The sequence below is a fragment of the Dipodomys ordii genome, unplaced genomic scaffold, assembly GCF_000151885.1.
Source record: "Dipodomys ordii isolate 6190 unplaced genomic scaffold, Dord_2.0 Scaffold98, whole genome shotgun sequence".
Classification (NCBI taxonomy): domain Eukaryota; kingdom Metazoa; phylum Chordata; class Mammalia; order Rodentia; family Heteromyidae; genus Dipodomys; species Dipodomys ordii.
The window spans coordinates 3524701-3552594 of NW_012267314.1; the positions used below are offsets into that span (position 1 = coordinate 3524701).

Below are 27894 nucleotides of genomic sequence, written 5' to 3' on the forward strand. Positions count from 1 at the left end.
ATACATATATATATATATACATATATATATACTTACATATGTTGATACATTACTCAATTATGTATATGAATATGTATAATCCATATAGATTTATATGTGCATATGTGTATATATGTAGATAGGATCCATTTCCAATTGACTTCTTCAAAAGCAGACCAAATAATGTATTAAGCCTTAATTTGCCCTAGCATTCAGTGCCATAGTGGATTCACTGGCTCCCAAAAGACCCTTGGCCCTGTGTCCTCCATGACTGGTTTACTGGTACACAGAGTACATGGGCATTTCCATACCTGTTTGTAGCAATGACACGGCAGCTGAAATAGTTCTGTGCTTCTGTCTATTCTCACTTTTCCCCTTTTCCAACCTGCTTTCATGCTGATTCATTAAACAGAGCAGAATGGCCTTTCATGTGGGCAATGTTGATGTTTTTTATATATTTAATGCAGGAAATTTGGAAACTTGATATTCTCAAGAGAAAGTTACCTTCTGTTGAACAAATGAATAGATTCTTTTCTCTAAGTCTTTCACATATCATGTTCTTTTGTCATCTGAGGTCATATTTTGAGGGTCTTTTCTGTCTGAAATTTTGTTTTTTTTCAAATATATTTATTATCTTAATCTTTTTTTTTTTTTTTTGCCAGTCCTGGGGATTGAACTCAGGGCCTGGCACTGTCCCTGAGTTTCTTTTGCTCAAGGCTAGTGCTCTACCACGTGAGCCACAGCGCCACTTCTGGCCTTTTCTGTATATGTGGTACTAAGGAATCGAACCCAGGGCTTCATGCATGCTAGGCAAGCATTCTACCACTGAGCCACCTTCCCAGCCCTGTATTTACTATCGTTACATAGTTGTGCTAAGCAGTTGCTACTCAAGAAAGCAGTTTATGACTCCGATCCTCTATCATCCTCACACACCCCACCCCGCCCACACCTTCCCTGCCTTTGCTCATTGTTTAGGATGAGTGTTGCATTTCTTTTGCCATTTAACAAAGCAGTTTATGTATACAATGCATATTGATCTGTCAACCCTTCAACATTTTCATTCCCCCCCCTTTTGACCTACTCCTTTGCTTATTTTTCTTAATTTTGTGGTCTATACCACTGCATTCTCCTACAGACAAAGAGAAGACTAAGAATTCTTCATTGTCATTCTCCAGTAATCTGTTAGGAAGGTAGGGCCACACACTTTCCCACAGAATATCTTTTCCTCCCACCTTCTCAAACAACTCCCTCCCCTCCCCCCCTTCCCCCGAAGTCCTACTTACACTGCTGAACAAGAAGAAAAAGAGAAGTTGCTTCATTTCCTACTCTAATTTTCTGTATCTGCAGGGCTTTTGCCAGTGTTTTGGTGTGGTGGTGGGTTTTTTTTGAAGAGCCTTCCCACTGTGACAAACAATCCAAAAGAAAAGTTGCCCGTCCTCACGGGAGGGGAGCATGCGTGCGGCCAGCATTACTTGAGCTAGCCTTTCTTTAGAAGAGCTGTGCCCTCCTCCGGGCAGATTACACTGAGCTTTTTTTTCCCCCTTCTTACCCTCGTGGCCTACATTCCAGGAGATCAGGCCTGGCACATGTTAATGAATGTAAGTTTTATTTAGCAACATGACCACTTGTCAGTGCTCAGTGTCATGTTATCAGGCAGAGGCTACCACCATTTGTCTAGAGTGAACATTTTTATACGTCTGTCTGTCCCAGACCAGGGGATACTTTCATCCCTACAAGGAGGGTAGCCCTTTTTGCTCAGCAGAGCCTAACTTTGGCGAGAGGAAGCTTCATGGTGGTGGTGGAGGACTTCCGAGCCGCGAGGATGGCGGAGGACGGCAGCGTGGACGCGGAGCTCCCAGACTGTAACTGCGATGTCACCAGGCAGGCGTTCCCTTGAGTCCCTTCCACTGTGCATAGTTGTCGAGTTACGTGGGGCTTATAGGGTAGAGGCCGGAAGCTTTAATCCAGAATTGTTTTTGCCGATGTGAAGGCAAAGTGACTGGTGTTAGGAGATGGTAGGCCATGCACTCCCGGGAGTTGTTGGTTTGTGTTCTTGTTCCTCTGCTGGGCATGTGCAGGTGGATGGAAAGGTTACAGGGCTGTGCTATGACTTGGTAGTCCAGTTGTCTCTGGATTGTATGCGTCATGCAAGTAGTATGGCAACAATAGAGGCAGAGACAGACATGGGAAAGAGATTCAGAAAAGATCCAGTTGGTCTGTCATCTGCTATTTAAAGGACAGGAGTCTGATGAAACTTCAGTTCAGCCTTAACAACTTCACAGCTCTAAAGAGGAAAACCTCTCTTTAATAAATAAAAATCACATTTCAGAGGACTGGAGGATTTTGCATGTGAGAAGAAGCAGCTTTTGTTCATGTTTGTCAGTCAGTTGGGGCCTTAAATTAATTAATGGAATTAAGAATTAAATATATAAATATTAAGATGTTACTATTGATATTAATAGAAGATATATGGAAATGTATACATTTATATATATATATGTGCATTATAATTATGGCACCATGCAAATATTTAGCTTGTAATGTTTTTAATTTTAATTAACAATATAGTGGAAGTTTTTACTTCAATTAAAATTGTTTTTACAATATCATTCTCCATTTCTTTAGATAGATAGGCTTTACTGATGGTGCTTTGGGTTCTATTTGGAATTTGGGGTTTGTTTTGGGTTATGGAAGAAAAGAATGGTGTACTATATACGTGTTAATGTGTATGCAGGCATGCAGTGTGTCGGTGTGCATGTGCGAGGATAGTCACGGGCTGGTGTATTAGGCTGGACCTTTGGATTCTGCAGTGCATTCTCTCTTGAGAAAAGCCAGGTGCCTGAGATACACATTGAGCTAGGACAGGAGAACCAGAAGGCCACAAGAACGTGTGGAATTGCTAGGCTTGTTGTGTTCACCCGCACACATATGCCAAAGAGGCAGGCATCTAATTTGGATTATAATCCTGGATGCGACCAAAAGCCCAAACTTGTAACAGTGCTAAATAAACAGAAATGTTATGACATTGTAACCAGAGACTTCCTTTAAAGGAAGAAGGGGAAATCCATGAGACATTTCTTCTAGAAAAGAACAATCCCCACCATGAAAATATTATATTTAATAGACTACTACAGTAAATGTATATGGGCTTTCCTGCCCACTTCACCCATTCTCATATCTGCACCCAAACACATACACACACACACACACACTCTCTCCCTCTCTCACTCATACACTCAATGCTATTTGTACCAAAATATGCTTTCCTTAAAATCATAAGAACCACTTAACTCTTCACCCCCATGGACTTTACTAAATTTACACGTCACTTTGAAAGACGGACTTGTCTCTAATGAACTGGATGAGCATTCATTTCCGTGTCACGATGCCCCTGACACATTACACACTAACCATGCTGATTTGGAATTCATTCAGTATATAAGATTGCTAATCCTGTCATTTATTTTCCTGGTATAGATAGCCCAAAAGAAGATGTTTACTCACATCCCTTTGTGCTGTGGGTCTCTGGCTGATATTTATCAGCTTTGAGTCAGGAAAATGAATGCATTTTATTACTTGATGAATAGACCATTTGCAACTCTTAGACCTACAGGGAGGAAGAATATATTAATATCAAGTTGAACACTTTTACACTAAAATGTTTACTACAAATATTTTACATCAACTAATTGTTCGTGGTTGATAGGCCTTTGAGCAACATCCAGATTTAAACTAAACACTGAGCTTCATATGTAGCAGGAGAAGCAAATGTAGACATTCATATTCAGCTTTCTAAAGAACTTACTATAGAGGAGACTGCCACAGTAACCCCAGGGGACTGCAGTCCGGGGAGACAGGAAACAAACACTGCAGCTTCTCCTGAACCCTCACAATACCTTGAGGTTGTAATACAACCCCATTCCAAACCACAGTCAGCGTTCTGACTTCCCCAAGTCTGAGGGCAGGAAGCTGGTGCGGTGGGAGAGCTTGCAGGGAGGACCTGCTTCGAAGGGCAAATCAGGACAGACATCTCAGTGCTGGGTGCCACCCTCTAGTTCTGTTCTCAAAGCCATTCAACATGGCCAAGGAAGGTCCTGCTGATGTCCACCTCTGTGCCATAATCCTGTGCAAATATGCCATTGGATGCAAAAGGACGTATCCAGCATCCGTTCTGAAACTGTCATTCACTAACTGATGACCTAACCCCCTCCTCCAAAATTGTGCCCTTATGAATGAGAGAAATGTGAGCAGATGTATGCGAAAGGTCTTGGAAATATTGTTCAGGGTCACCACCATCAAGGGCCAAAGAGGGCTGGATATGCCTTGAGCTTCTAAAGCTAATCAGGGAATTCTTATCTTGAGTGAAATTGTGAGTCATGATAAACATAGCAACAGTTTCATCACCAATCAACAGAATACATTGTGCAATACGAATGTAATTTTTTTAAGACCATAGGTTTTTTTTTTTACAAAAGAATTCTCAACACACTTGAGAGTGCTTTCACAAATTACAAAAGTGATTAGCATGTGGGTGTTGCTATTATAACTAATCAAATACAGCGAGGATGCTTAGCTGATCATGATGAAAATCTCTTCAGCAGCAATTGTGTGACACTGATTTTAGAACAATCTCAAAGAGGAAAAGTCACCTTGGGATTGCCTTTTCATTTGAGAGAGAAGCACTAATTGACCAAAAACCATTAGAGAAGGGATTAGATCAATTTTAAGGAATTAGAAATAAAAACGATCAGAATGCTTCAGTGATGATACATGTTCTTGAGAGTAGAGAAGCTTGTCAGGAATATCTGGGCTGGGGAGACAGAGCTGGGAGCTTGCACGTGAGGGTTGAAAGCACCCTCGACCAATTCTACATCCCACTTTGAGAAGGATTCACTTAACATTGCCACAGAGTAGAGATGGGAAATCCTGATGATTGTGAGTGTAAGCTATCAGCAGCTGAGAACATTCTACTGAAGAATCCCCTTAAAATGCGTCCCATCCCCACAGTCTTAAAAATCCTGTCGCTCTTGACATTCTTTTTCAACCTCTTCAAGTAGGCCAAGATGACATTCTTTGCTTATCTGCTGTTTACCTATATTAAGAACAATGAAACTAAGCTGGCCTATTTCCTCAACCAACAGGAGGGCTTGTGGATTAAAGGTAGAACTGTTGTGAAGTTGTTAATCATATATCACGACGACCTTTCGGTTTAGAGCAACCTATGTGCATTCAGTCATGTCAGCCCACCAGAACAGATCATCAATACCTGATAGTAACCTGATAGTAACAATTACCTGATAATAACACAGTCAAAAGCACCACTGTATCCATCACAAACACCTTCTCACGCTCTGCTCACATTGGGAAGTGTCCTCAGGACTGATGTACACACTCTCACTTGTGTGCCCTTGACCTTGTGTGACCTTGATCGTGTGTACCCTCAACCCATGTGTCCACCCCTGCCTCCCCTTCCCTGTTTCACACATACTTCAATTATAATAAGTCCTCATCTTTCTTCTCTAGTTGACTGCTTCTCTGTCTAAAACTGTTATAAGGCTATTCCAAGTACTAAATTACATTTATCTCATCAAATAAAAACTCATTTTTTCTTTGCACAGAGATCATTCTGGAAGTTCCATGTCATTGTCACTCATGGTCATGGCCCATGTTTCTAAAATAAGTCACACATTTCTTTACCATAAGCATCTTCCAGAGCCTGGATGCAATCTGTCTATGTGTCCACAGCCTGTGAGAAACTCCCTCACAGCCTCTCGGCCTTCTTCCTGTCAGGCGCCAGGGCCTCTCTAGGCCTCACTGTGCTGTGTCTCTCTGCGGCAGGGGCGAGCATTCCTTGTCAGACGTTAGCAAGTGTCAGAATCACTTGAAGAGCCTGCACAGCGTGGACAGTCCCAGGCCAGTTCAGACACAGTAGGTAGTGGATTGGGGCTGGGGAATTATTGGCATCGGTTCAGGAGACTGTGGCTCAGGTGCCTTTTGATCACACTAACCAATGTTTCTCTTGACCCTCCTGTTTCAGGCCTTCCTGCTCCTTTTCTGTTACTTTTATCTTAGTCTGTGATCCCTCCTTGAATTAACCGTGTGTGTGTGTGTGTGTGTGTGTGTGTGTGTGTATGTGTGTGTGTGTGTGTGTGTGCACATGCATGCACGTGCATGCTCATGCGCCAATGCTGGGACTTGAACTCAAGGCCTCAGCATGGTCCTTGAGCTTTTGGGCTCAAGGCTGGCACTCTACCACTTGAGCCACGGCTCCTCTTCTGGCTTTTTGCTGGTTCGTTAAAGATAAGAGTCTCACAGACTGGCTTTGAGCTGCAATCCTTGGATCTCAGCCTTCTGAGTCGCTACTGTTTTAGGCGTAAGCCACTGGCACCAGGCTTGAATCTACCTTTCAAAATTCCTGCTTCACAGTCTAAGCCCCTCTCCGGGGTCCCCTCTAAGCTGAGCATCCAAAGCACATGGTGTTAGCTGATTGCTCTCTTCTGCACCTTAGAAATGCATTCCAATTTTTTCTACCAAGTCTCACAGGCACATAAAAACCCAAACTTAGTGCAGTCTTGATCCCAAGAATTTGGGAGCTTCCAAAAGTTGTTCAAATGGAAACCTCCTCCTCGTCATCTCCTTCTATCTCATATCATACCATCTGAGGACCAGTGCTATGAAATCCTCACTTTGTGGATAGGGAAACAGAGGCACAGGGAGGTTCTTCCTCCTGGCCAAAGCCGCAGCAAGTGACTGAGTCAGGAAGGCTCTGGGTGCCTTGGCGAGGGACCCAATGTGTGCTTCCACCAGTGGAGGCAACAGGAATAGGCCCCTCACCCACGCCAGGCACACTGGAGGTTCACCTTCTCCGTCCACAGGGTGAAAAAGCTGAAGGAGACGCTGGTGGCCGTGCAGCAGCTGGATAAGAACATGAGCAGCCTGCGGACATGGCTGGCTCACATCGAGTCAGAGCTGGCCAAGCCCATCGTCTACGATTCCTGTAACTCCGAAGAAATACAGAAGAAGCTGAATGAACAACAGGTAAATCTGAAAAACATTAGACAGCTCTCCGATGCTTGTGGTCCTGGCCAGGATATCGGGTGTGTGTGTGAGGTGGTGGAGGGATGGAGGATCAAGAGGAAGCAAGGCAGGATGGGTGAGAATGGATGGATTTATGTAGGAATATTAGAGGTCAATTTTTTTTCCAGCTCCCTAGCCTGGGCAGAGTCAGTCGATTAAAATAAATAACCCGTGTAGTGGTACATGTTTATAATCCCAGCTATTTGAGAGGTAGAGATCAAAAGGATCATGAGAGCTCGGCCTAGGCAAAAAGTTAGCGAAACTTCCTATGGCTCAAAGATCAAGCCCGGCATAGTGATGCACACCTAGGATTCCAGCTATGCAGTAGGCAGAAATAGGAAGATCATGGTCCAGGCAAATATCATTAGATCCTATCTGAAAAATAGTTCAAGCAAAAAGGATTGGACACGTGGTTTTAATAGATCACCTACCCTGAGTTGCGAATGTAGATCCTTACAGGAAGATCTTGGGTTTATGTGAGGATCTTATTTGATAGTAACCAATCTTTTTAATCTTTGTCTTTGTGAACATGCTCAGGCTAGCTTTTGTAATATATATTAAAAGTTATCAGTCCCTTGATATACTCTTCAACATAAGGGAATGAGCTTATGTTGAAGAGTTGAACTAAATTTACTTACAAAAATAGAGATATTTTTAAGAGAATTTATCTTCTAATATCTATAAACACTCCAAAATGTTTAAAGTATAACTAATATACTCAACCACAAGTCAGTCTTCTCACAGACTTCAGAAAATGATATTAAAGAGATAAATAGAAGGAATCACACTGAAAATATAAATCCTAGACTTCTGAATAGGTTGAAGAGTTGTTAGAACAAGAGAGAAGCTGGGGAAATTTGAGAACTAGCGCCCACAAAATTGAAAATCGTTCATAAGCAAGTCAGAAAATGATACTTGTACATCTCACTTTTAGCAATGGAACTTTGACTTAGAATAAACCTAGTCAAAAGCTTGTGCTAGTCCATGTTCACGCATTGTTTAAAAAAAGTACCTAAGCGAATCTGCTAATTAGGAGAAAAGGTTTATTTCCATGTATGGTGTCAGAGGCTTCATCTCTGTCTGCTTGGCCCTGGTTCCTTTGGGTTTGTGGCAGCTCTATACCATGGCGTTCACCTCCTGGGGGCCAGAATGCAACAAAATGAGAAATGTAAGGGGCTGGGCTTTAAATAGTGCCTTAAGGACACTCTCTCTTCCAGAGATTTGCCGTCCTTCCACCAGACCCACTGGCCTTCCAGTAGCACCAGAGGCTGTGGGGCAAGGCTGTAACACATGGGGCTTTGTGGAGACACTGTAGATGTGGACTATAGAAAGACAATGGAGAAAATAATGACTAGCGTGTGTGTATATTCTATGCTGTAAACATGAAGGGTGCACATAGGGAAGTTGGGGGAAATTCAATTCCTTATTTTTAATCGTGACCTCTCTATTTCTGTGCTACATGTTAAATTGTCCTCCGAGGAGACTGCTGCTAATAATATCATCATCATAGAATAAATAGATCTACTGCTTTCCACCATGGTGGAACTCACAATTTAGAACAGCTCACAGAGCTCCGAAGCTTAAATCTCAACCCTGGAGCCCCAGCTGTTAACAGGGGCAGATAGAATCCACTGATCGATCAGCTGATGAATGGATTGATTAATTTGAATGAAAGCAATGGATCAGTAGAATCTAGAGTGTGACTCAGCCCTCAGTCATAAAAGAAGGAAGCTGGCTTCATCCCGAGCCTCAACTATTCTGCTTGTATTTGTATTTTTCTAATTGCTCACATAGCCAAAGTATTTCTAGATCCATTTTTCTCATCCTGTACCACCAAGCTTGCCAGATTTCTTTTTTATTTTATTTATTTTTTTGTCAGTCGTGGGGCCTGAACTCTGGGCCTGGGCGCTGTCCCTCAGCTCTTCAGCTCAAGGCTAGCACTCTACCACTTGAGCCACAGTGCCACTTCTGACCTTTTCTGCTTATGTGGTGCTGAGGAATCAAACCCAGGGTCTCATGCATGCCAGGCAAGCACACTACCACTGAGCCACCTTCCCAACCCCACAAGCTTGCCAGATTTCATAAGCGAGGTTCCAGAAACTTCCTGTTATTCAAGGAAATGAAAAACAAGTCTGGGGTCAGGCTGGCCATGCAGCCATCCGGGAGCACTGCTGTGGTCTCTTGCACCTGCACGGATGTAATGGTGTTTCAGTCCAGCGCTCCGTGTTCCCATGCAGGAGCTGCAGAGGGACATAGAGAAGCACAGCACGGGCGTGGCCTCCGTCCTCAACCTGTGCGAGGTCCTGCTCCACGACTGCGATGCCTGCGCCACCGACGCCGAGTGTGACTCCATCCAGCAGGCCACGCGCAACCTGGACCGGCGCTGGAGAAACATCTGTGCCATGTCCATGGAGAGGAGGCTCAAGTGAGCTGCCCTGGGTGGTTAGGAGGGTGGAAAACCGTTCCCAGGCTCACTGTGTATTCCCCTTTGGTGACAACAGCATTGTCTTCTCCCATTGCTACCACCTGGGTTCAGGAGAGAGAATAAGAAGATTAAAGATACTACATACATATTAAAGCCAAGTTACATCTGATCTGATCAAAACGTAAAAATATGTCCTTGCCACACAGGTTAACATGACAGACTTTGTGGTTCTGAAAAGAGTACCATTCCTTTATTGAAAATCAGGCAAGAACTACATACCCGTGGCTCTGCCTGTAATCCTGACTACTCAGGAGGCTGAGATTGCAGTTCAAAGCCAGCCTGGGCAGGAAAGTCTGTGAGACTCTTATCACCAATGAGCCACCAGTAAGGTATGGAAGTGGAGCTCTGGCTCAAGTGAGTGGTAAAGTGCCAGCCTTGAACAACAACAAAAAATCCAGTCAGAGCATTCACAAAGTCCTGGGTGCAAACCCTAGTACTCACATCAACACACACACACACACACACACACACACACACACACGTTCATCCTTTATAATTTAAAATGGTAAAAGAAATCATGACGTGTCATTCCAAAATTATCATAATGCCCCAAAATAAAATCATTGTGCTCCCTGGCAGTTCTCGAAAGCCCGGCATCTCTAGAAAGCCCAATATTTGTCGTGGATGGCCTTGATGCCGGACTTCAATGAATTTTCCAGCCCCAAGGTTTCTTCCTGTAGAACACAGGCCTGAGGGTACACTAGCATGCTGTATTTCCTTGGAAACAACCAGGAGAATTCATGTACTGCACTTATAATATTCAATTTGAGTTAATTCCAAATCCAGCACTGCAGGACATGTGTGTGGGGGGGAAACAGCTGTTTTATTTTAGCTCACACAGTTGTCTCTCTCTCTCTCTCTCTCTCTCTCTCTCTCTCTGGTCAGTTCGGCTCAAGGCACAGTTATTGTTTGGCATGCAGCTGCTTATTTGGGCACTCTTAATCCCGTGGCAGGCATTGGACAGCACTGTGGAGTACAGTCTTAAATAATGCGAATCTGTTCTTTCATTTGCTGTCTCAGAATTGAAGAGACGTGGCGATTGTGGCAGAAGTTTTTGGATGACTATTCTCGTTTTGAAGATTGGCTGAAGATTTCAGAAAGGACAGCTGCTTTCCCCAGCTCTTCTGGGGTGCTCTATACCATTGCCAAGGAAGAACTAAAGAAATTTGAGGTGATTTATAGCTCCAAATATTGGATGCATTTTCTGCTCTGAGAGTAACCAACTGTGGTCAGTGCTCCAAGACATGAACTGACTGTCCGCCTATGCGTTATTTATTGACATCGCTGGCCGATCACTTGGTGGCCACCCTTAATATTGCCTTTTTAAGCAGGCGGAGGAGGCTGTGAACGAAGCCTTCACTGTAAGATTAACAAGAATTAGAAAATAAAGTAGTAATACAGAGAAATTCCAGCTGGGGCCTGGTGGTTTGTGCTTGTAATTGCAGCCTTTGGGAGATAGGGAGAGAAAATTGAGAGCCATCTTGAACTATGTAGCAGATAACAGGTTGAGAGGGGGGAGGGTGGGCTAGAAGAAATAAAAGGAAGAAAAGGAAGAGAAGGAAAAGGAGTAGGAAGAGGAGGGAGAGAGAAAGAAGGAGGGAGACACATTTACTGAGGCTTCCTGGGCGGGGGATAAATTTTGAGGGGTCATAAATGGAGAGCAATATGGATAGCAGCATGTTTAGACCCTGAAATAAATGTCATTCTGAGTTGAATGATGTAAACTACATCACACAAGTTCAGAAAAAAAAATACCTTTCCTTGGAAAAGTTCTAGGAAAAGCCTCAGTAAACAGCAGTGCACTGAGGTCAGCCTACACTGAAAGATTGGTGCTAGGGGAAGTGGCCCTGCTCTGTCTGTTACACTCAGCTTCAGAAAGGTCAGTCGTTCTAATTGGCTTATACTACAAAGCGGATTATATTAAATCCTCCTTGGTGATATTTTAGACTCAGATTTTATAGCAAAAGTTACCTATATGCTCATCTTCTACAGTGACTGGTTTTATCAGGCATCCTTAATCATGCAGCTAATGTTCTCAGGAGTAGGAATAATTTGCAGAGACAAATTTTTTGCTTAAGGACAAAGTCCTGAACCTGGTGAATTCTACCAATATTTTGGAGGGCCTCGGTTGTGCTGGGGTGCAATGTCCCATCACCCCAATAGGCAAGAATAGTCTTACAGAATTCCTTCGGGGTGGGGGATGAAGATTGAATTGAGCAGAAGTTCTTAAAGCAACGTTGAGAAGGAAAGTCATTTACAAGGCTGATATGTGATAGCATATAAACAGTGTCATGACCCAATCAAAACAAACCTGGGAGCATGTAGATGAGTATAGAGTCCAATTAATTATTTGTAAAACTTTTGGTGTAGCACTAGTATTACAGTCATTCATAAATCATATAAAAGAATTCAGGGGAAGTAAAGCTGGGAAAAGAGACATATTTACTTTTTTGCCAGTCAAATTATTGAATATTATTCTTGATTTGGTTCATTTAATAGCATGTGGTCTAGGAGAGTTTTTTTTTTAAATTTTATTGTCAAGGTGATGTACAGAGGGGGTTACAGTTACATAAGTAAGGTAGTGATTACATTTCTTGTCTAACTTGTTACCCCTTCCCTCATTTTTCTCCCGCTTTCCCTCTGTATTTTACTGAAGTGTTTTCTGCCTGCCTTCCTTCCTTCCTTCCTTTCTTCCTTCCTTCCTTTCTTCCTTCCTTCCTTCCTTCCTTCCTTCCTTTCTTCCTTCCTTCTCTCCCTCTCTCCCTTCCTTCTCTCCTTTCCTTCTTTTCAAATTTCAGTAATTCCATATAATAAAATAAATGAATAAAATAAAACATGAATTATATGTGTATACATGCATGTTTGAATATATATATATGTATTTATTTATTTGTAAATACAAGAATTTATTACTCCCCCCCACACACACTTTCTCTCTCTCTCTCTCTCTCTCTCTCTCTCTCTCTCTCTGAGGTTGAGTCCTTTGTGCTGGCTAAGCAGGAATTCTCACTGCTGATCCACGCCTCAGGCTTGAGTTTTTGCTCCTTAGTTTGTGATGTGATCTTGCTTCCTGCACAGGCACACATCTGGGCAGCATCTGCTTTTGTCAGACTTCCCTAGGATGACAGTCATGTATCACTGAGTCCAGCTCTTAGATGGGAGCGAAGGACCTTTTTCTTCCCACACTGGCCTGGAATCTGAATCAACAGTGTCAACCTCCCAAGTAACTGGGATTGCGGGTGTGAGGCACGGGCATCTGGCTCTTTCATGTTCTTGATGAATCCAACCTCCCCTCCCCTTCCCTCAGCCAAAGTGATGACTTTGCTCTTGCAAGGTGAATTATAGGGTCATACTGTCCTTAGGCGATCCCTTCTCCTCTGGCTATAGTCAGGCCTTTCTGTCTTCGGCACTACAGTATGGAAACCGAAAACCGGCAGGGAACTCTCCTCAACCCCTCACTCACTTCCCTTTTGCATCCCCAGGCTTTCCAGCGACAGGTCCACGAGAGCCTAACCCAGCTGGAGCTGATCAACAAGCAGTACCGCCGCCTGGCCAGAGAGAACCGCACGGATTCCGCCTGCAGCCTCAAACAGATGGTCCACGAAGGCAACCAGAGATGGGACAACCTGCAAAAGCGTGTCACGTCCATCTTGCGCAGACTCAAGGTTTTCAGACTCCTCATCTATGATTGACAGGTCCAGCGGGCAGGGGCAGGCTCCCTGCACTCAGTCCTGAGATGGGAAATCAGTGGTGGTGGAAGTTGGGGTGGCAGGAGGGGCAAGTGATCTTCCAAGGCAGTGGGGAGAGGAACGTGTTAAGAAAACGACTTCCCAAGAGAACATTGGTGGTGGCCGTGCCAGCTGGGCTCACGTGGACTTTAATATTTTTTCTCTCTCTCTTCCTTCTCTTGCACCAGCATTTTATTAGCCAGCGCGAGGAGTTTGAGACTGCCCGGGATAGCATTCTCGTCTGGTTAACAGAAATGGATCTGCAGCTCACTAACATCGAACATTTTTCTGAGTGTGATGTTCAAGCTAAAATAAAGCAACTCAAGGTAATAGGATGGCTCATTTTCAAATGACTGGTGTGAAGAAATCCCAGAGAGACAAGATCTGTGGACCCTTTTGTGGAGAACAGAAGAACTATTTTAAGAACAGTTCTTCATGAAGGCTGAAAAGTGACAGGAAGCATTTGTTTTAATTGTTTCAGCAGCCTAGATATTTACTTGGTAGTCAGATGAGAGGGACTGGCCTTTGTTTTCGTGTTTCTGCTAGTTTTGTTTGTGGGACCTACAAATAGTTCATTGACCCCCATGTTTCAGGATAATATTTCATCCTACACATTCTTCCTTCTTACATGCCAGCTCAGTTTTAAATACATTTTGTCCCTTGTACTGTATAATCCAAACATCGCAACTTGCTAGAAATTTAAATAGGAGGGCTGTGCATTGTTTACAAGGATTTCTGAAAAGGAAGAGCATCGAAGAAGTGGAACAATTTCAAGGTAGTTCATGAAGCTTTCCATAATATACATAGATAGATTTGGGGCAGTGGGAGAGGGGACCTTGGGGGTTAAAGATAGGACATAGTATATGCAAGGCACATACTATGCTACTTACTGAGTTATTCCCCTCAGAGATGAATTAAATATATATATAGATAGATAGATAGATATGTATATATAGATATATAAATGGTACCTTTGCCCTTTGGGTTGTTGTAATGAAATAAGAAAGTTACCCTTAATTGCAGATTATTAAGATGGAAGAATCGTAAGATTCTGCCATTCTGCCCAGTGCCTCCCCTTCCTCCCTCTACTCAACACCGTTCCCCAAATCATCCCCCAAACAAAGCAGCATGCAGGTCTTGCAAAAGGCCATTTCTACCAAGTTGAACTTCTTTTTGGACTCTGGAAGAATCTTAGAACTTGTTGCCCTAACCTCCCTTCCTGCACTGGCTGTCTTTTTCGTTACTGGAAAATTTTGACCCTTCTAAAGTTTGCTCCTATTCTTCTTATTATTTCAGCATTTTTTCTATTATTGAATTCAAATTTATCACCTGAATCTCATTCCCAGAGTTTAACTCTTTTGAACCACCTAGAATGAGTCCAAGTATTCTTCTCAGAATTCTTTGCTTCTCAAATAATCCTAACTTTATACTTTCATGCTTCAGTCCTGAAACAACAAGAAAATCATTCCAGAAGAATTTGTGGCATCGTTCTTTGGATAACTTCCTTTAGTCCATGCTTGATGTAGGATTTATATTGTGTGGTATAAATCAAAGTGTTCACAGCACACCACTTTTTTTTAAGCAAGAATCACCAATGCTATTCATATGCACTTGGTGGTGAGGTTGAATGTTTTCCCTCTTATTCTCTAACCCACATTATCTATTGGTAACTTTTATTACCCAGAGCTCTTTTCTAATGTTTCCTGGTTCCAGAATTTACAATTTCCTTTATAAAGAAATAAATAACCTCTTGGCTTGTCATTGTAGATGGTAAATTAAATATCCCCTCCATGGATTTTCTAATGCCATGAGAAACGCACAACTTACAATGATGTCAGGTTACTGGGCGTAGTTGAAAAGTTCATGTGGCATTGGTGTCCCCTTAGGCTTTCCAGCAGGAAATTTCATTAAACCACCACAAGATTGAGCAGATAATGACCCAAGGTGAACAGCTGATTGAAAAGAGTGAGCCCCTGGATGCGGCCGTCATCGAAGAGGAGCTGGACGAGCTCCGGCGCTACTGCCAGGAGGTGTTTGGGCGTGTGGAAAGATACCACAAGAAACTCATCCGCTTGCCTGTATGAACAATACATTTTTTTCAATATTATTGAATCTAGAGAGGATTAATTGTTTAGGTATGGATTCCAGGTTATCTCTGACTCTGCTGTCTAGGTTGGGTATGTTGGACAAGTTGATTCCCCTTTCTTGCCTCAGTTTCTCCAATTGTAAAATAAGCGAAACCACAATAATACCTGGTTAGAGAAAATTGTTTTGAGCATTAGCTGGATCAATGTACATAATAGATAGATAGATAGATAGATAGATAGATAGATAGATAGATAGATAGATAGATAGATAGATATAGTTAGAGATATAAGCTTTGAAAAGTACTTGGCACATACCTTCCTTGAAGAGGAAGGAGCTTCTAGAAGAAATAAGGAAATGAAGTGAGCATGTAAGCAGTTGCTCAGGTCACAGTTTATCTGTGGTGGATATTTTTTCTTCTATGTTTTCTTTTTTTTTTTGTCAGTCGTGGGGCTTGAACTCTGGGCTTGGGCACTGTCCTTGTGTCTTCAGCTCAAGGCGAGCGCTCTACCGCTTGAGCCACAGCACCACTTCCGGTTTTCTAGTGGTTTATTGGAGATAAGAGTCTCACGAACTTTCCTGCCCAGGCTGGCTTTGAACCACGATCCTCAGATCTCAGCCTCCTGAGTAGCTAGGATTACAGGCGTGAGCCACCGGCGCCCGGCTTCTTCTGTGTTTTCTAATCACCACCATGATCACCTCACATCTCTAGTGATGTTATTACAGGATTTGTGATAAGATATATTTTATATCTGGAATATAAGGCACAGAAAACAACCTAAGGTTTTTTTGTTTAATTTTGTTTTGTTTTGTTTTTGTGTTAGTACTCAGGCTTGAACTCAGAACTTCAAGCTCTCACTAGGCATTTTTGCCACTTGAGCCATACCTCCCCTTCCAGGTTTTTGCTGGCTAATTGGAGATAAGAGTCTCAGGGACTCTTCTGCATGGGCCAGCCATAGGCACAATTCTCAGATCTCAGCCTCCAGAGCAGCTAGAACTACAGGTGTGAGCCACTAGCACCCAGCTTGAGCTTAAGTTTATGAATATTATTTTTCTTATTCCTGATATGTGCCATCATGTACCTGTGTTTCCGGCCTGATACTAGGCCATCTTTGTTGACATGATATAATCTTCTCACATGGTTCTTTGAAGGAGACTTTAATATTAGTCCCCCTTCCCATGGAAGCATGTATAGACAAATGTTGTAAGATTTCTGTGAAGCGATGAGAAGTTTCTTATGTATTCGCTGCTGGGACATTCAGACTTATCCCCACCTGGTAGGCAGTGGCCTAGTGAGCTTGAGATCCTTGAGAATTCAGAACCTGGGAGGTTGTGGGTCTCGGAGCCCTGTTGTGATTCTGCTGGCTTCACTTCCTAACTGTCTAGCTGCCTGATGATGAGCATGATCTCTCTGATCGGGAGATGGAGCTGGATGACTCTGCAGCTCTCTCGGACCTGCGCTGGCAAGATCCATCTGCAGATGGTGTGCCCTCCCCGCAGCCCTCCTCCAACCCTTCCCTCTCACTCCCCCAACCTCTCCGGAGCGAGCGATCTGGACGTGATACCCCGGCCAGTGTGGACTCCATCCCCCTGGAGTGGGACCATGACTATGACCTCAGTCGTGACCTGGAGTCTGCGGTCTCCAGAACTCTGCCCTCTGAGGATGAGGAGGGTCAGGAAGACAAGGATTTCTACCTCAGGGGAGCTGTTGGCTTATCAGGTAGGAACAAGCCTGTTCTGTGGGGGGAATGAACCCTGTGCCAGAGCCATATCTGCTAGCCAGACTCAGCTTCCATGAAATGGCCAGCACGGGAATAGCCGTGTGCTGTAGCGCAGAATGGAAATGGGGGGTGCCAACGTGGCGCTGGGAACAGAGGCTTCATGGGAGACATTTTTGAGCTGAGACCAGAGGGATGAATAAACAGCTGGTCAAGCACAAAGGAATGGGTAGTCCAGTCAACCTTTGGTGATTCACCTTGGTGCTTGTAGTCATCTGGAGTTTGCCCAGAATGACAAGGCGGTAGGCTGGGTAACACCCAAGTGGGCAGACTGAAGGCTGGACAAGGGCCTGATCATGAATTGGCCTTTTCACTATGGGGAGGAGTTCGGCTGTCGTTCTGAAGGCAGTAAGAAGCCACGGTGGGGGTCTAAGGAGGGAGGTGTTGCGATCAGATGCATGGTTTTACGTTGTTGTGACTGTGTGGACACTGTACGAAGAGAGCATAGTTAGAACAAGAGAATTCTGATGAAAATGTTGTATAATCCAGGACAGAGATAGGATGGCAGCCTGAACGAAGAAAGGGCAGTGGTTCTAGAGAGAATTGAAGGTGGGTAGAAATCATGAGGACTGACTGAGGTGGAAATGGCATTGTGGTATGGGCATCTAGGTGGTGAAAGATGCAGTTGGTTCTGTCCTGAGGACCACAGAGGGAGAGAATGTTGTGGATGGGAGGCAGGTGTTGAGATGGGGTTTCTGAGCTTTCCTGTTTACATCCTGATTTCCAGACAGTTGTAGAATTTCTGGACACACTAATCCAGGATTAAAAGTATGAATCTCAAGTCCTGGACCTGGAAATGCAGTTTATCTATCCACATGTAAATGATAATTGTCCCGCGTAGGTGGAAGGAATGATACAGGTGAAGAATCTAGAAAGAAACAAGGAGGACAAAAAAATCCAGCAACATAGATAGTAAAGAGTTGGATAGAAAAGAAGTATTGTACAGAAGGTGTGTCACAATAGAAAAAGTGATTTGACTTGTGTCACCTGTGAATCACTAGAGGAGTGCCTACAGTTAATACTGGGTTTCTGCTGCGTTAGACCTGGATTCTTAAACATGTGACATTGTTCTAAAAACCGTGCCTTACATTTCTAATTCCTTGTCACTAGAGCCCGGTAAGAGGCCCGGGATATCAACAGTAGCACTGTCTTGATCTATACATAGCCACAGGTGACCATGGTGTAGTAAAATGTGTCAGTAGAGATGGCAGGAGATAGGAAGTACACTTCCAGGCATGCACTCATTCCAAAGACTGCACAAAGCAAGCAACAAAATAATAATATTTATGCGAATGCATGGCATATTTTGGATATCTTGTGTCGGTAAGGTTTAGCGTTAAGGTTGATTTTGCCTGTTCATCACCGTTCTAATGTATTCAGCCTCTAAAATGACATACGTTGTTCACAAGGAGATACAGAAGACAGCACAGTTTTAGAAAGGTGTGGGTTAAAATCCCTGTTCTGTCAATTCCTACCTGTGTAAACTTGGATAAGTAACTTTCGTGCCTGTGGATGGCAGTTTCCCCATCTGTAAATGGGCATGATTCAACCCAGCGTCCCTTGGGGTCCTAAGAGGATGACTGTTCCAGGCTAGCAAGCCCTCTGGGTCAGTGTCAGGGGAGCGTGTGAGTGTGCCGCAGTGTGCCCAGGGGCTGTCTGTCTACAATGACTAACTTCCTCATTTCTCCCAAGGACAGTTCTTTTCCTATCACAGGAGAATCCATGTTTCTACTTAAGACTCTGATCTCGTTGCAGATATAGTGATCCCCGAATGCCCCGAGGCCTATGTAAAACTCACAGAAAATGCCATCAGAAATACCTCTGGTAGGCATAAAATTCCAGCCACTCACCTCTTTCTTTCCTATAACAAGCCTCCTTCCTCAGCACTACTGCCGAATCTCTCATGGCTGTTGGGACTCAAGCACGCTGAGGCCCAGCCTTCCTCTCTTCCTGCTGTGCTAGGAAAAAAGAAAATAGCTGGTCAGTCCCTCAGAATTCTGTATCAATATTGCAAGGAAGTCACCTCCCAGCTTGTCCAGTGGGACTCAGCCCTGCTGAGGCTCTAGCGCTGATGCTCACTTGGCAACGGAAAATAGGAGCAAGCAAATTAACCACCAAAAAGCCAGAAGTGGGGCTGTGACTCAGGCTGTAAGCGCGACAACAGACTTGAGTGAAAAAAAGCTAAGAGTCAGGGCCTGGGCCTTGAATTCAAACCCCAGTACTGTCACACACACACACACACACACACACACACACAAAGCATAACCTCTTCTGCTGGCTAAGAGGTGACAGAAAGAGCGTGACAAGTCAGAGCTTCCTGATTCAGAAGAACCTCCCACTCCTTACACTCGGATTGCATGGAGGAGGCAGATGCTTTGGGCCAATCAGAACGGATCACAGACACCCAGCCTGCTGACACCTTTAGCCACGTACACTCCCCGATCTGACCCTTTAAACGTCTAACCCACTGAATCTATGGTACTTAATCTGCTTCATAATTAATTACCCCCCCTCCCACTCATCCTTTCTCTGCTACCAGCTGAAATAATTTCTGAAACTTCTTCAATGTCAAGCTTGCAATTAGTCACACGGTATGGGCAATAACGCATGTGATCGGCAGAGGCTTGGGGTGGTAATGCTGGGTGTGATTGACACTGCAGGAGATCCTGGTGCCTTTGAGTCACAGATCCGACAACTGGACACAGCCCTAGAGGATGGCCGCTTCCAGATGCGGCCAGCCGAAAACACCTTCCGCAGCAAAGCTCCCACGGGCCCGGAGCTAGACTCCAGCTACAAAGGCTACGTGAGTGTCTTGATCCTCATCCCCCCAACCTGTGCCTGGATCACTGGTGTGTGACCAAGAATGGCCCGTCTGCACCCTGGGGGCTGTAGCAGTGCTCCAGACACCGCAGTGTCCTTGAACTCATGAATATGGTGGTGCGAGACAAAGCCTTGTGCTGTTGGAGATGACCTGGTCTGTTTCCAGACCCCAGAGTCCATTGTCCTCACCGGCCTGTTCCGCTGAGTGCTTGCTCAACCCATGTTAGTTGGATGAAGCAAAATGTTCTTGGCTCCCAAGTATCGTTAGGCATTTTTCCAAATTTATGTAAGAATATTTGGACCAAGGTTCACCTTGGAAGAGGAGATTTAGTTAATAGATTACTGAAATGGATTTTTTTTCAGTTTTTTTCCCTAGGTTTTTGATTCATTTAATGACTGTGGGAATGTTTGTTGGCTTTTGATTTTTGGTTTTTGGCAATGCTAGGCATCAAACCAGACCTCACCTACACAGGCAACATCTCAGTATTTTCTGAGGAGAAAACAATTCTACTCATAACTTACAGTGCTATTATACTGACCTCTGGATTGTGTAATATTTAGTTTTGGTAGCACTGGGATTTGAACTCAGGATCTGATGCTTGTTAGAGGTGCTCTACTAATGAGCCATGCCACCATCACTTTTTATACTGGTTATGTGGGGATAAAATCTTACTTTCTGCTTGGACACACACCTGGACAGCAAACCTCCTCTTTTTTGTCCCCTGCCATTACTGGAATGACAGGTGCATGCCCCCACACCAAGATGCTATTTGCTATGACGGTGTCTCACAGACTTTGCTTCCTGAGGCTGGTCTGGAACCATCCTCCTCCTAATATTAGCCTTGTAAATAGCCAGGATGACAGATGCATGTTACTGTGCCTGGCTAGTGGTTGAGAAGGAGTCTCATGTGTAATGCCTAAGCTGATCTCAAAACTGGATCCTCCCAATCTCTGCCTTCCAACTAGCTAGGATTGCAAGGTATGAGCCACTGGTGCCCAGCTGTGAAAGCCCTTTTGTGAAGTACAGTGTGTGTGTGTATGTGTGTGTGTGTGTGTGTGTGTGTGTGTGTGTGTGTGTGTGTGTGTGTACGGTTACTGGGGTTTGAATTCAGGGACTCCAGCAGGAACTTTACTATTTGACCATGCCCCTTGCCCTGATAGTTTTATAATGACTATACTGATTGCTGAAATTACATCTGTGATTTCATTTAACTTCAATCAAAAGCAATCAAAATACCAGGTGCTAGTGGCTCCTGCTTACAATCCTCACTGTTCAGGAAGCTGAGGTCTGAAGACTGCAGTTTGAAGCCATGCTGGACAGAAAGTCTGGGAGACATGTCTCCAATTAACCACAAAAAAACTGGAAGTGGAGCTGTGGCTCCAATAGTAGAGAGCTATCCTTGAGCAAAAAAGCTCAGGGACAGAGCCCAGGTCCTGAGTTCAATACCAATGACCACATAAATACACACACACACACACACACACATACATACATACATACAAATAGCTAGCATTGGGATTTATTAAAGACTTTGAGAGATAACATTATGAACCAAATAGCAGGATTGTCTTGAAATTGTTTGTTACCTTTTATTTTGTTTAATGATATGATATAAGATTTTATCAGGCTCACCTCAAACTCTCAACCCCCCTACCTCAGTCTGCTGAGAGCTAATATTACAGGTGTACACCACCATGCTCTGCTATTTGTTCTTTTAACCTTAACCTTTTAATACTATAGATGGTATTAAAGGAGAAGTTGGAAGCTATATCTTTGATTTTTAGAATTTAATCCTTTGATACCAATTAGACTTTGCTTTAAATTTTCTCCTAAAATAGTTGGTTTTAGTATTGCTTTATACTCTTAAACATTACAGTTATTTAATATGGAAATATTCCCATGAGATTTGTGGGATATTAGTTCTTCCATATTTCAATTTAAGGAAGAAAATGAGGAAGAAACTTGCCCAAGCATGAAACATTGTTTTGCCAGTTGTGGGCTTCTGAGTTTGAAGACCCGGATGGGTTTCATCTCTTTTGATTCAGGAGTTTAGAAGAAAATGTGAGGGTTTTGCACACACAAAAAATCATGTTGTGAATATATCCTTGGGGGTTTGCTGCTTGTGTTCATGACTGTTGCTTGGTGGACCTACATGCTTTTAGACTGTACTTTGTTGTATGTGTGTACCTATATTGAGGCTTGAATTCAGGGTCTCAGGCTTAGCTTTTTCTTTTTTCTTTCTTAATTTTTTTGTGCTACATCTGGCACTCTACCATTTGAGCCACATGTCACTTCCTGCCTTTTGCTGATAATTGGAGATATGAGGCTCATGGACTTATTCTGACTTCAAACCAGGATTCCTCACATTTTTGCTTCCTAGGTAGCTAGGCCTGAGCCCCCAGCTAAGCTGTACTTACATTTTGTTGAGTGGCAAGAGGAAGTAGAATGCAGTTACTGCTCTTGTTAAGGAACCACAAGAAAGTGCTTATGAGTTGATAGCGACTTCCCTTCCTTCCTCCTTCCTCCCTCTACTCTCCTTCCCTTCCTCCCCCCTCTTTCTCCCTCTCCCTCTCCCTCTTTCTATCCCTGTCTAAACAGATGAAACTCCTTGGTGAATGCAGTGGCACCATCGATTCAGTGAGGAGACTGGAGCACAAACTGAAGGAAGAAGAGGAGAACTTTCCTGGCTTTGTTAACTTAAACAGTACGGAAACCCAGACAGCTGGTGAGTGTGTTTTGTTCTGTTCAAATAACTGTGAAATAGCAAGAGTCTGAGGGACTGGGCACATCTCCGCACTCCATTGAGTTCTCTTGCTAATCTAGTCTGAAACTTCTCACTTGGTCTAATGATCTTCTGTGATGGAGGAAAGAGGCAGAGAGCTTCTGCTGCTTCACTTATGATAATGTGCCATCTTGAATGGAGCTAGGCACCTTGTCCTGTTGTATGAAAGACTGATTCACATGCTTGCTTATTTCACAAAGCTCAGCACAGTATTAAATCCATTTTTTTCACTCTATAAATATGACAGAAGCAAATGCATTGCCCTCATCTAACTGTTTACACGTGACAACAGAAATGCCCAGAGGAATCCCTTTGCTTTCCTTTGCTTATCACCAATGTATGTTTAAAGCATTTCCTAAATACGGCAGGTACAGAGACATCTTCACTGTTGTGCGCATGTCCTGACAGGTGTGATCGACAGATGGGAGCTCCTGCAGGCTCAGGCCCTGAGCAAGGACCTGAGGATGAAGAAGTGGCAGCAGTTCAACTCTGACCTGAACAACATCTGGGCCTGGCTCGGGGAGACGGAGGAGGAACTGGACCGGCTGCAACATCTGCAGCTCAGCACTGACATCCAGACCATCGAGCTCCAGATCAAAAAGCTAAAGGTAGCCGCCTCCTGCCTTTTCTACCTGGGCCAAACAGAACCCCCCATCTTGTGAAACCCCACCTATAGCAGCAGAGAAACGTCAACCAAAGACGACCCAGAATGCTCACTGTGCCCCAGCCATCCAAATCCCAGTGAGTCATAGACACAGCTTCATAGGCATGGAACTCCTTGTAGAACGATCCACCTTATCTACCATTGAATGACCAGTTAAAGTTTCATGTAAGGTCTAGGTACCTCTGAGATCTATTTAAGCTCTTGGTAAGGGAAATCTAACTAAAGTCCAGCACATCTCTGTCGAGAGCTGGAAAGAAATCCTTTCTAAGACCGTATCTCTGTCATCTTGTGGGCGACCTGTTGCAATCATTTGACCTTGAATGGTCCACACTTGTGAATGTGGCTACTGTGGTGGCCATAGCAATTTTATGGTACGGAATAAAACAAAACACAAGTGTTGACTATTTGTGGTCAAGCACCTGCCATTTTGCCTTTGGTTTTGGCGTGCACAAATGGCCTGCCTTTATGCCAGCTCTAGGTCTTGGAAATGCTCCTGGGCCTGAATTGCATTCACAGGTTAAAGCGTGGGGGCATCGCATGGTCTCAGAGCGTGTTTTTTTAATCAGTTGTTGGACTGCTCCTGGTGTTGTTTGTTCGTTTGTTTGTAGAACATCAGATGTATTTTTCAGAGTATGACTACCCCAGATCTCCAGACACAGGATGAAGTGTGAGCCTTTTGTGTTCCTTTTGGATATGCTGTTTAATGGGGTTGATATTTTGGTAGCATTCCATTGGCAGTTGTGTTGTCTTGCTTTTACGTTTTCAGAAAGAGAAATGAGCCTTCTCCACAGTTATCCCCACAGTTGCATCTTATGGTAAAGTATCTGTCCCGACCCCAGGAATTTCAGAAACAATACTGCATGAAAGATGCAATTTACAGACTCTTTGTAATGACACACTTTTTTCTCTGTAGTCTTTAAATGACTTCAGTTAGTGTTGCATTAGAGCCAAATTCCTTGAAATAGTTATAAAACAAGTGTTAGCCAGGATCTAAGACCCCATGAGATGAAAGCAGAGAAATAAGCGCCTGGAAGTATTATTATCAGGAAGTATATTATAAGGGTAGGGAGAGCCATTCTCCTCAGCACCTTTCCCCAATTCTTCCTATGTGTTCTGTTGATATATTGCTGGAATAAATAAGTGCTTTCCACAATATCTCTTCGTCTTATGCTCTCTCTGTGGTACAGAACATCAAGAATCTGCTGATAAATGAAAGCATTCGTCACACTGGGAATATAACCAAACTTTTAAGAAATTGCAAGTGAGAAACTATAAATAAATGCAGCTTGCATAGTTGGGATTTGGAGATTTCTGGGATTTCTGGGGTTCACCCCAACTTGTTTAAATACTTGTGGATTTTGAAGCAGAACTTGATTATTTAAAAAATTAATGTATGAGTCTGAGTTCAAATTCTTAGAATTGAGCTCTGAAATGCATAAAGCCAAAGGTTAGTTGTAAAAGCTGGGCACCGGTGGCTCATGCCTGTAACTGAGCTACTTGAGAGGCTGAGCTCTGAGGATCAAGGTTTGAAGTCAGCTAGGGAAGAAAAGTCCATAAGACTCTTATCTACAATGAACCACACACAAAAAAATACCCCAGAAGTTGAAGTGTGTCTCAAGTGGTAGAGTGGTAGCCATTAGCAAAAAAAAAAAAAAAAAGTTAAATGAGAGCATGAGGCCCTGAATTCAAGCTCCACTACCAGCACAAATAAAAGGATTGTCTGTTTCATTTGTGAAGTCAGACTAAACAGGTTAGCTCAGGAAATCCCTATTTATTTTTCTGCCATCCCAAGAATGTGGCCTGAGACACGGTGGTGCTCACTGGGTCTCAAGAAGAAACACACATTTCTTAAGCCATTTGTTTTCTAGTGACCTAGGATGAGTATACTAAAAAAAAAAAAAGTGTTTTTTAAACAAGGTTCCTCTTGCTCAATACTAGCAGAGCCACATTTGATTTGGTTCGGTTTGGTTTTGCATGGTGTTGAGTTACTCTGTCTCTTGGGCCACTGGGCAGGGTGATGGTTGCTTCCAGCAAAGCTCCCCTCCATTTTATTTATCCTGTCCATATCTGATATTTAACTCTAGTTCCATAACCTCCGCAAATGTTGTCATGAATTAATGGTCAGTCTTTGTTCGTATGTACTCTTGACAAATGTGGGTGTATCCCAGGAATCATGCATGGTATACACCTCTAATCCCAGCACACAGGAGGCTGAGACAGGAGGATTGAGCATTCAAGTCAGCATGGGCTACATAGCGAGCTCTTGTCTCACACACAAAAAAAAAAAAACAAGAAAAAAATGTAGATTTGTATGTGTGTGTGTGTGTGTGTGTGTGTGTGTGTGTGTGTGTGTGTGTGTGTGAATGCTATAGTATTTCCACTATCATCCCATCTCAACCATCCCTCAAAACCCATCCCTGAGGTCCAGTGGTAGATTCTCAGTGTCTTCTAACTGCAGAGTGATTCTCAGTGACCTGCACCCTCCTGTCTCTGGTCTAGCCATCCTATGAAGGCCAGTTTTAATTAAGGAATCTTCTCCTTTGACTGAAACATTTTGCAGAGTCTTAGACTACTTGGATTTATTTTTAATGCATTCTCCACCGCGGCAGGAGCTGCAGAAAGCCGTGGACCACCGCAAGGCCATCATCCTCTCCATCAACCTGTGCAGCTCTGAGTTCACCCAGGCGGACACCAAGGAGAGCCGGGACCTGCAGGACCGCCTGTCGCAGATGAACGGTCGCTGGGACCGCGTTTGCTCTTCGCTGGAGGACTGGCGCAGCCTGCTGCAGGATGCTCTGATGCAGTGCCAGGTCGGTGGGCCTGGGGACACATTGTGCCTGGTGCCAAACCCTTACCGCCACAGTTAACTTGAAGGATACACTCGCTTGCTCCCTGAAATCAGTGTCTGAGTGAGGTGACTTACCATTTTAGTGGAGAACCTGGAGATGAACCAGGATGCAAAACCTTTTCGTCCATTTTCCATCTGGCTAAAAAGAGACTATTCCCTAGCTGGATACCTGTGGCTCATACCTGGACTCCTAATTACTCAGAAGGCTGAGATCTGAGGATCATGGTTTGAAGCCAACCCTGTCAGGAAAGCTTGTGAGACTCTTATCACCAAGTAACCACTAACAAACCAGAAATAGAGTTGTAACTCAAGTGGTAGAGCTCCAGCCTTGGGCAAAAAATGCTAAGAGAAAATGCCCAAGTTCAAGACATACACACACACACACACACACACACACACACACACACACACAACTATTCCCTTATTTGTCTCTGTCCTGCCATTCCTTCTTTGACTCGTTTGTTTATTTCACTCATCTCCAAAACACACTGCCAGAGCAGGTAGGCAAATATTTCTTGGACATGAAGTAAGCATCATAGATATTTCTTCATCCATCCATATCACCATTATTTGCTACGTTTCCACAGCACGCTAGACAGGACACCAAGCAGTCAAATACAGCATAACCTCTTACGTTGTTGGGAAGACAAAACAAATAAATTGCCAGGTAATCATTAAGCAAGATGCTTAACAGACACTGGTGATAGGGGTGACTGTGTAAGCTCACTTGAGGAAGGCGGCCAGAGCAGTTCTGGTGGTCTTTGAGCTGACATAGAAAAGACACTGCTGGGAAAGAGAAACACCAACTGTCCCAGAAGCAGGAACAGAAAAGCACCTAGAGAGGCCAGAGTGTAACAGGAAGTGATGAGGAATGGAGAAGCCAATTGTAGGTCTGAGCTGGGAGTTTGGAAAATATTCTAAGCCCCATGGCATAGGGAAGGTGTAGTAGCCTGCCTTGCTCTTCTTGTCCAAAATGATCCCTGTACCTGTGCATTGAATAAATGAGCAAATGGATGGACAGAGGGAAATTAGGCCAAGACCTTCACATATGGGAAAGATGGGAAAACACAGAGCACAAGAGAGTTGCTTCCTTTCAGCATATCTGTTAGCACTACTCTTCTTTGGAAAAGTTAGATATTTTTGATGCCAACTTACTTTATGTCTACATGTTTTCCCAAAGGATAGAACCAATGCTTTTGTTCTGATCATTGTAACAGTACCAGGTCCTGTTGTTCATCTGATTGGACAAAATGAAGTGTCCACACCAGTGAGAGCTATTGGAAAGAATGGTAATATATTCTAGAAGAAAATTAAGCTCAGTTATTCATAGTTACTTTATACTCTTGCATTTTCAAAGGATTTCCATGAAATGAGCCATGGGTTGCTTCTCATGCTGGAGAACATTGACAGAAGGAAAAATGAAATTGTCCCAATTGAGTCTCACCTTGATCCTGAGATACTGCAGGACCATCATAGACAGCTCATGGTAAGAATGCTGGAGGGGCCTCTCTTTATTTCTAGCAAAGGTGTATATTTTGACCATTGGTCTCTTACCCTCTCATTTAAGCCTCTAAGTTAATTCCTTAGAGTTTCCAATCTCTGCAAAATGACCATGCTTACACCCCTTCTGCCAGCTTTAGCCTTGGT

General features: G+C 43.6%; 1 protein-coding gene across 2 annotated transcripts in view; it reads left to right on the plus strand.

Moving 5' to 3' along the window:
- The window catches only part of Syne1 (spectrin repeat containing, nuclear envelope 1), a 388103-nt gene that overhangs the window by 348507 nt on the left and 11702 nt on the right, over positions 1-27894 (plus strand). Inside the window, exons 1-13 of one of the 2 annotated variants that reach the window (XM_013026971.1) lie at positions 1766-1860; positions 6855-7017; positions 9294-9481; positions 10562-10712; positions 13024-13206; positions 13458-13595; positions 15156-15347; positions 16741-17074; positions 19793-19935; positions 22552-22678; positions 23144-23343; positions 26009-26209; positions 27605-27733. In XM_013026971.1, coding sequence (XP_012882425.1) covers positions 1769-1860; positions 6855-7017; positions 9294-9481; positions 10562-10712; positions 13024-13206; positions 13458-13595; positions 15156-15347; positions 16741-17074; positions 19793-19935; positions 22552-22678; positions 23144-23343; positions 26009-26209; positions 27605-27733 — 2241 coding nt within the window. In that variant the 5' untranslated portion in view covers positions 1766-1768. Of the gene's footprint in view, positions 1-1765; positions 1861-6854; positions 7018-9293; positions 9482-10561; positions 10713-13023; positions 13207-13457; positions 13596-15155; positions 15348-16740; positions 17075-19792; positions 19936-22551; positions 22679-23143; positions 23344-26008; positions 26210-27604; positions 27734-27894 lie in introns of those variants that run through there. The other variant, XM_013026970.1, reaches the window with a different exon arrangement.